Source organism: Terrapene carolina, unplaced genomic scaffold (genome assembly GCF_002925995.2).
Source record: "Terrapene carolina triunguis isolate 2854851 unplaced genomic scaffold, T_m_triunguis-2.0 Scaffold62, whole genome shotgun sequence".
NCBI classification, from domain to species: Eukaryota; Metazoa; Chordata; order Testudines; family Emydidae; genus Terrapene; species Terrapene triunguis.
In genome coordinates this window covers 12,076,515-12,085,608 of record NW_020664413.1, presented here as the reverse complement: position 1 = coordinate 12,085,608, position 9,094 = coordinate 12,076,515, and the positions used below count along the sequence as shown (strand labels likewise).

The 9,094-nt window shown below is 44.9% G+C and overlaps 1 protein-coding gene across 1 annotated transcript; it reads left to right on the top strand.

Moving 5' to 3' along the window:
* The first annotated feature begins 46 nt into the window (after window positions 1-46).
* On the top strand, window positions 47-8,319 carry DBI (diazepam binding inhibitor, acyl-CoA binding protein). Its single transcript, XM_024224516.2, has 4 exons — window positions 47-164; window positions 1,892-2,009; window positions 4,682-4,744; window positions 8,040-8,319. Exons 1-4 carry the CDS (start codon window positions 156-158, stop codon window positions 8,111-8,113), a joined length of 264 nt encoding a protein of 87 aa, XP_024080284.1. The 5' UTR covers window positions 47-155; the 3' UTR covers window positions 8,114-8,319.
* Window positions 8,320-9,094: the final 775 nt, after the last annotated feature.

The window sequence follows — 9,094 nt, the reverse complement described above, 5'->3', positions numbered from 1 at the left end:
CTATCCCGCCGGGCTCTGTGATTGGGCGGCGGGCGCTCTGGTGATGGCTGAAGTAGGGGTTCTGTGGGCGAAGGCGGAAACGCTGCTGCACGTTGGCAGGAGGGTCCAAGCCAGTGAATCCGCCACACACCGACTCGCTGCTGCCGGCCGCTGCTATGTCTCAGGTAGGGGGAGCCCGCGCTGGGGGGGGGCTAAGGGGGGGGGAGCTGTCCGCGCCCCCCCCCCCGTTCCCTTCCCCTCAGCAAGGGCGGGGGGGGGTCGCTTCACTCGTGTGGTCTCGCCCCCGGTAGCTGGGAGCGCCTCCATTTTCCTTCCCCTCCCCCTGGCTCAGGGGGCGGCTTTGGCTCGGCGCTAGCGACGCCCCCTCCCCTTTCCGCCCTTCTCCCGGGGCTCCCGCTCCCCGCCCGCCTCCCCGTTCCCAGTGCGAGAGGCCTGGGGCGCGATAGCGGGGCGAGCCCGAACCCAGGCGGCTTCTCCTTTCGCCCCGGGCTCCCGCCGCCCCCTGCTCCTCGGAGGCCCTGCTGGGGCTGGAGCGCGCCAAGTGGCAGCTGCCGCTTCCCCCCAGCCGCTGCGGCGCTAAGCCCTGGGTCTGCAGGCGGCCGTGCGGTTGGGCAGGACCCTACTCCGACCCAGCGTCCACTCTGAACCTGGGTTGAGCGCTACCCTGGGGGGCTCGTGGGGAGGGGACGCGCGCCCAGCACGGAGGTTATAGACGGTGTAGGGCACGTCTGCTGCATCCTTCTTGTTCTCCACCTCCCACTAACCCGAGGCCTGTGTAGTGCTGCTATTGCAAGTAGTTATGGGGGGGTGGTATTAGCCTTACAAAGGGAGAGGCGTTTGTATGGGTGCAGAGGGTCGCATAAGGGCGCCCTGGGAGGTAGCGGCGACTGAGAGAGTCCAATGTCCATAGGGCTAGTAAGGGCATGGTGTGACGATGCCATGGTGAAGAACAAGTGGCCTGATTATCAAGGTTCACACCAGTGTAACTGGAAGAAGCACTGCTGAAGCCACTGGAGTTATGCTGGTGTCAAGGGAAAGAAGACTCTGTTCCAGAGGCTGCAGTCTTTCTCTTAACACATCCAAGAGCTCTGATGGCTTGGTAACAACTAGGACACAAGTTGTGGCATTGGTAGCTTGCTGAAGAGTATGAGGACATGCTAACTACTTTAAGTTTGTGTGCAGGTGCAGCTTTATAAAATAAGGGATAGCACTTCCCTTACACAAAAGTGGCCCATAAAACACTTGTATAAACATCTGCTGTGTAACATGTTGACACAATAAACTGATGGGGGTGGAGAGACTATGCAGGGAAGAGGCCATTCACTTGATGGATAGGGTGGGAAATGGCCAGTAATTACCAGCAAAAATGGTAGGTGCCAGCTGTCTGACTATGTAATCTCAGAATCACCAAGTGAACTTTCTTAATTGGAGGAGTTAAGGGGTAGGGAAGCTTAACATTTTAAGGCTGTGTTCCAGGCCTCCTTTCTGCCAAATCCTCACTGCAGATTTCTCAACTTCTTTTCCCATGCAATATTTGTAGCAAACATCTCTGATCCTGCTGCTGCTTTCACAATAGCAGACTTTCACTCCTAATCCTACAGGGCACAAACTGGTTAGTAACATAGTTCAATTGACTTTTAATGTAAGTGTTACAATTATTAGCATTTCTATCTACACAGAACGCAATGTTTATAATCTCGTCTCACCTTCATGTAAACTCCAGTCATGAGACTTGGTTTCAACTTTAATTTTTGTGTTCTTCCTGCTATTTTGTCATCTTCAAGCAGACCTTAGATTTGTCAGTTCAAAATTTAAACTAATATCTACTGGCAAGAGTGAAAACCAACATAGAAAACTTTTGATCTTTTCATGCACTTTCCTTTTCATTTAGGCTGAGTTTGATAAAGCTGCTGAAGAAGTTAAGCAACTGAAATCTCAACCGACAGATGAAGAAATGCTGTACATCTACAGTCACTTCAAACAAGCTACAGTTGGAGATATAAACACAGGTATGTATTGGAAAGGAGTTCTAGGCTTGAAGAATAAAAAATGCTCACACTTTTTTTTCTCAATAAAGAGAGGTGCTCACTTAACACTAGCTGCTAATGGCTTTAGATGTACATCAGTCTTTCTGTAAATTACTCTTAAGTAGTGAAACTGAGTGGTGTGTAATGCAACAATACCTTGACCTCTAGCTCCCAAATCACTGACAGTAAACAACTATGCTCCTGCTTTTTTGAGGCAAAATCTCTATGGTGTGGGCAAAGAGTGGGTTTCTGAAAGTTTGGGAGTGCTGCTGCTTTGGCATAACCTTTACATAGAAATGTACGAAATTACATGACCCAACCCTCTACTATTCAGCTGAGAGCTGCTTGAACAACATAAAAATGACAGGTTTCAGAGTGGTAGCCATGTTAGTCTGTATCAGCAAAAACAATGAGGAGTCCTTGTGGCACCTTAGAGACTAACAAATTTATTTGAGCATAAGCTTTTGTGGGCTTTTGTTAGTCTCTAAGGTGCCACAAGGACTCTTCATTGTTTTTGCTGATAAAAATAATGGTGTGTTCTTACCCTGCATTTCATTCTCTATATCATGTACTTTTTCCACGTGGCATTCTTAACTACTCCTGACCACAGATCCTCCCATTTTTATGTGCTGGAGCAATTCTGTTTCAACCCTCTATGTAGATGTATTTGGCCAGTAAATTGTATTGCACTCGATTAAGCAATGCCTCATTAAAATAAATAGGGTATTGATAGCTATGTAAATGCCTTCCTAAGCAAATAACTGATTGTCCTTATTCTCAAAACTTAAAGTAGCTGCCCCTAGTAGACTGATGTAGGGAAAAGCAACATAGTCTGGCACTAGCAGTAGGGTAGCTAATAGGTGAAAAGCAAGTAAACTTATTTCTGATCCTTTAAGGCCAAGTACAAGTTGTAATTAAAGGTTTTTCACTGGTTTAGTTTAGACTAGTGCAATTTAATGACACTTTTGACTTTTAAATCTGGCCTATACTTGCCTGTGATGTAGAGGAGTATGCTAAGCATTAACTCAACTGATAACCAGTTTTGAACAAATACTAGTTAAAATACAGAAGGAGCACTGGCTGAAGTTAAATCAGTGCAACTTGTGAATATAGAAAACCCTAAGAATCCTGTATCCTTTATACAGCTGCTGTGTGAAACCGTGTTAATTTTCAGTTTTTGGGCAGCTGTGACTAAGAGGCTATCTAGACTAGGAGAATAGCACTGATGTAGATGCTGCATCTATGGAAGTGGGGCTTGAAGTGGAGTGGTTTACCAGGGTAAACTGCAGCATACAATGGACATCTGCATTTACATAACTGCACTGGTATGAAAATAGTGTAGATAAGGCCTAAATAGTACTACTTCTAAAGAAAACCAAAGGCAGCAGAAGCCATAAAAATTAAAGCAGGTGCGTACTGAAACAAGAGAAACTTCAATCAGAGCTGGCTGTGGGTTTGGACGAGAAACAAATCCTCCCACAGATGAGAGGTAAAGTGCTAAGCCTGTTCCACAGCTTTACTTACCTTGCGATGCAGACTTTCATCGTTTCCCAGTCTAATGATGCAAATGGTCTTAGTGGTCTTGCATAACATCTGAAGTGAATTAAATCTAGAAATGGAAAAATACCAGCTGAAGCACTGGCCTACTGAACCAGTTAGTGGTGAGGGCTATCAGACATGGGTCTGGTTCCAAGCTGCCTGGAGTTGGCACACTGTAGCTTTAAGTGTGCACACAGAATTTTTTTATAGACAAACTTGCACTGCACTGTAGGCCTGACTCTGCAAAGGAGCAGAGGTGAAAAGAGCCAAGCAGTTTTCTAAGCTTAGGCTTCTGGCACAGCTTGGAATGCAAAATTACTTTTGTTCAAAGTCAGATTAGTGGTCTTGAAGTGTCATGGCATGCCATTACAACTTGCATGATTTTTAGTGGTGTTATTATGAAGCATCAGTTCATGTGGCGCAATAACCTAGTTTCCCATTTTGTTACGGGGTGGAACTACCAACTAATGCTATAAGTCACTCCCCTGCTGTAAGGCTGGCATGAGGTTAATGCTCCACCTCTACATCTAGCCACTGGTCTCATAGCACTTACCCATGACTGCATATTAAATTTACCCATATTAAATTTAATTGGGAACTCTGAGAACTTTGCCTCGTTTGAGAAGACCAAAAGCTGGAAGTTATTCTTGTCTATTATGCCATCTCTTTGCTACAATATCTTTCACATCTCTTAAGAAAGAGTTACAGTTCAGCACCTCTGCTGATGTAGCAGAAAACTCTAGGGAATAGGGAAACTGACATCACAAGATGATGAAACTGACAGTGCTGTCAAGTTCACAAAGTAAACTGAAGGCTGTAAATTGAGTTATAGTAAACGAGTTCTCACCAACAATAGATAATAAACCTAGCAGAGGTGACCATGTGGAGTGCTGTTAACAATAGAAAGTTATAACGTGCTTTCTCCAGCATCTGAACAAAATAGCTCTTTCTAGAGTACACTCTAATTCAGGAAGTATGATGTCTGAAATGAGAGACCATGTTGACACAGAACCATCACATCAAGTGCAATCTCCTGAAAGGATGAGAGATTCCCAGCAGTGTGGTTTGTATCCACTGACTGTCTCTTCTGTGGCTAATAATATTGTCTGTCCTAGAGCGCCCTGGTTTTCTTGACTTCAAAGGCAAAGCGAAGTGGGATGCCTGGAATGCATTAAAAGGTAAGTTTTTAATAAAGATGACATGAAAACAGCAGGGTTGGTCACAAATCCTAATACTTGCTACTTAATGAATGAGTAGAAGTCTTCTATGGGCATGGCTACACTTGTAGTTGTAGAGCGCTGGGAGTTAAACCAGCCTTTGGAGATGGCAGCAGGGAAAATGCTGCCGAGTGTTTACACTCTTAGCTGGAAGCGCACTGGCGTGGCCACATTAGCAGCTCTTGCAATGCCACAAAGAGCCATGCATTGTGATAGCTATCCTGGCATGCAAGTGGCTGCAACGTGCTTTTCAAATGCGGGGGGTGGTGTGGAGTGTGTGTATGTATGTGGAGGGAAAGAGAGTGGGTTTTTGGGGGGCTGAGAGCATGTCCGCATGCTGTCTTGTAAGTTCAGACAGCAGCAGACCTCCCTCCCCCCCGCGCCTCTCTCACTCAAAGCAAGCAGCATTGCTTTGTCCCAGAGCAGATAAGCAATCAGCTGTCTGAAACAGAGCTTTGAAAGGGCATATCCGCATTCCTACAGCGAGTTCAAAACAATGACAAGCGTGGCCACTTGACTTAAGGAGATTATGGAACGTTTCTGGAGGTCAATCAGAGCGCAGTAATGTACCTTGTTCACACTGGCGCCGTGGCGCTCCAGCAGGGACGCAGCAAACATTATTCCACTTGCTGAGGTGGCATACCAGCAGTGCTGTAGCTCTACATGCCTTGCCAATGTGGATGGGTAGTGAGCTAGTGTGCCTGGAGCTCCTTTATTGCACTGTAACTCGCAAGTGTAGCCAAGCCCTATGACTACATGTCCAAGACAATTAGGAGTTGCTGCTGGCAGGTTCAGGCTCACTTAAATACTCTGATGTAATTAATGGATAGTTAACACTGTAGGATAACAGACTTAGCACTTCTAATGTGGTACTTCTGTGTTGGCATTGAACTGTTCAAATCAATACCTAACTACAAAAGTGCCCAGGTTATTTATACGTATCTATTTTAGATCTTTATATAGCCATCACCATAGTATCTGATCACTTCAGTCTTTAACCTTTCCTCACCCATCCTTCTGAGGTGGGGAAGAACTGTTAGCCCTCTCTGCATATGGAGAACTGAGGCACAGACTGACTTGCTCTGCACAGACTTCATGTGTAAGCTTGGGCAAGAAATTGATCTTGGTCTACCAAGTCCCAGGCTAGCACCCAAACGACTGGATCATTCTTCCCCTCATATATACTGTTGATTCAGTTACTATGTTCCATTGCATTAACTAAATTGGTCTTCCAATCAAGAGGGATTATCCTTGAGCCCTCAGCTCACCTCATCACTTCACAGATGTGAAGTCCCCCAGACTAAGGTTGCAGTGTACCTAAAATGCAAACTGCTCTGCTGAGCCACCCTCTCCTAACACAGCGAGGGGTACATGTATTGCTGCTATTTGCACTATATCCAAATGTTGCTTTGGAGAGTAAGCTTGTGTCTCAAGTCATTGTTCAACAGTCATTGCAGAAAGAATGACAGATGCCCCTGCAAACAAATCAGAGCAGGTCTAATATTAGATCCAACAACCTGGAGTGTCCCTCATAACTTCCTTACAAGACTGCATGCCACCTAGTCACACAACAAGGAATTGTAACTTGGCATTAAGATGTCTTTTAGACACAGTAAACTGGCTTGTAACTGAACAAAGCTGCATGCTTTATCAAAGTACCTTCCAGGGGGAAACCCTGAAAGGAATGTAGGCTCCTTCTCTAGAAGGCAACACCAGATCACATGTGATACCAAATGATAACCTACAAAAGTGTTGTAAACTGTCCAACCAAGGATATAAATCCCACTTCTACATGTACTGAAATTTAGGGTTTTTTTTAATATTTCCTGTCCTGCAGCTGCTTTGTTCTCCAGTTACAATTTAACCCCACCCCTGCTGGGGAAAGCGCTGTCACCTGGAAGTAGTCCAGGGGCCCTGTCAGGAATGAGGCCAACCTACACTTCCTGTGATGCAAGGGATTACAGCTGATGTTGCTTGGGGCCAACTTGGTGGGAAAGAGTAACAACTCCACTTCTAACCCCAGGGCCCTTTTGTAGGGGGAGGTGAGAGAGGCAGGTAATGACTGCTGCTGGGAAAAGGGCAGGATACAGGATGGGTGACACTCAGGGTACGTCTACACTTACCTCCGGGTCCAACGGCAGGCAATCAATGTTCTGGGATCGATTTATCGTGTCTTGTCTAGACGCGATAAATCGATCCCGGGTCGATCCCGGAAGTGCTCGCCGTCGACCCCGGTACTCCAGCTCGGCGAGAGGAGTATGCGGCTTCGACGGGGGAGCCTTCCTGCAGCGTCTGGACCCGTGGTAAGTTCGGACTAAGGTACTTCGAATTCAGCTACGTTATTAACGTAGCTGAATTTGCGTACCTTAGTCCGAAGTGGGGGGGTAGTGTTGACCAGGCCTCAGGGAGTAACTTGTGTTCTGCAGGGGCTACCCCCTTCAATGTTGTGCCTATAGTGCTAACCTTATGAATAAGATGGTCTCACCAGATCAGTGGTTTTCAACCCTTTTTTTTTTTTTTTTTCATTTGCAGACCCTTAAATTTCAAATTGAGGTGTGGACCCCTTTGGAAATCTTAAACCTAGTATGTGGACCCACACAGGTCTGCAGACCACAGGTTAAAAACCACTGCACTAGATCAAGCAGGAGTGTAATATTTTCTCATTTTGTGACCATTTAGGTTGCTGCTACTAAATAGCCAAGTAGTTGAGCATAGGTTTAAAGATTACAGCACAAAGGCTGGGCAAACAAATGAATCCCTAGTAGGAATTGCAGCTATACCTCTAAAGTGAGTGGCCCACTTTCATTCACTGAAGGTGCTATAGCATGCAAATTAGAATGTCTCCCCTGAATTGCTTGCTATGAATGGGTTACGGCCTCCACTAATCTCATGATTCTGTGGCATACTCAAAGTATTCTGACTACTTGGTAATATTTTACTGTTCCAGTTGAGTTCTTACTACTCTACTGCAGTATGAGGCTTACAGGGCTGGCTTACTCACCAGCCCTGTAACTTCACAATTCACTTCAGTTAATACAAAGTAATTGACATGAAGGAACTTCCAGGAAGCAGCCGTGTATCCTCTAGCTGCTTTAAACTGGTTTGCCCATGGTTTCTAGTGCAACATAGATCTTACTAGACAACTGAAGTGGGGAGAACTTGGTGGTTTAAGTGTAACAAGTGGCTATTACAAGTACTCTATGGGGAATATGACTAGAACATTTGTCTTCATCTGATGCATGTCTTCTGATTTCAGGAATGGCCAAAGAAGAGGCAATGAAAGCTTACATAGCAAAAGTGGAAGAATTAAAGGGCAAATATGGCATCTAAGAATTGCATCCACTCCCCACTTGTGGACCTGAAATGTGCCTTATTTCTTAATATGTGGGATAACTGATTACTGGGGGTGACTGGAATGTGTAGTGTACTGCAGTTTGAGTTCTGCAATTCAGATTAAACTTCTGTCTAATTGTAAATTACACCTAATGAATTGGGTAGCTTTACTCTGTGAATCATTAAAGTACATTTGTTACTTATTTGTGGTGGCCACTCTAATACAGGGATTTGGCTACCATTTGCTCATCTCCACCTGATAACTGACCGTGAGAAAGCTTTGCCCAAAGATTAGCTATGATGCAACACTTTAAAAGTTTCTTGCACTTCTTGTTTGTCATTACAAAACTGAAGCTGCTAGCTATCTGTTTCCAGAGCTGTCCTGCCCACTAGAGGGCTCTAATAACCTTTCATAATGCAATAGTAACACTGGCTTCATCAAAATTAAACAGTCATTGTGGCCACAATTACTATCTCTAGGATAGAGGAGACACTTGATGGGTAATTTGCAATTACTATAGGCTAGAATACTTGGAAGTGTGCTACAATAGTTCATGATAAACTGGCTAACCTTAAGACTATAGATTTAAAAAATTTATTGAAGCTAATGTTAAAAAACCTTCTCCATATTCCTACTAATATGGATTTCTACACTGACTCTGCTACAGCTAGTGACCTTTACGCAAGCATGCTTGATTTAAGCCATTAGAAAGCCTTCCATCCCTCACAGTATAATCATCTACATAGCATGCTTTGTGAGGATCTCAAAGAACTTCCCCAAGTGGGAAAATTCTCATGTGTTGGAAGAGGGAGAGCAGGGGAGATTTCTGGTAATTTGCCTACCATTCTGCAGTCAATAACTGATCTCTGTATCCAGTGCCAATCACTAAATCATATTGTTGTTTATATGCCATTCCCTCCCATTTCCCTTTCTTTTAATGTTAAATATAGGTTAACAGCCTTTCCCTCTGTCTGGAT

Bases quoted from the DNA above. Each gene is read 5' to 3' on its own strand.
- DBI (XM_024224516.2), top strand. The intron at 2,010-4,681 runs GTATGTATTGGA...TGTCTGTCCTAG, and splicing joins AGTTGGAGATATAAACACAG to AGCGCCCTGGTTTTCTTGAC. The intron at 4,745-8,039 runs GTAAGTTTTTAA...TTCTGATTTCAG, and splicing joins TGCCTGGAATGCATTAAAAG to GAATGGCCAAAGAAGAGGCA.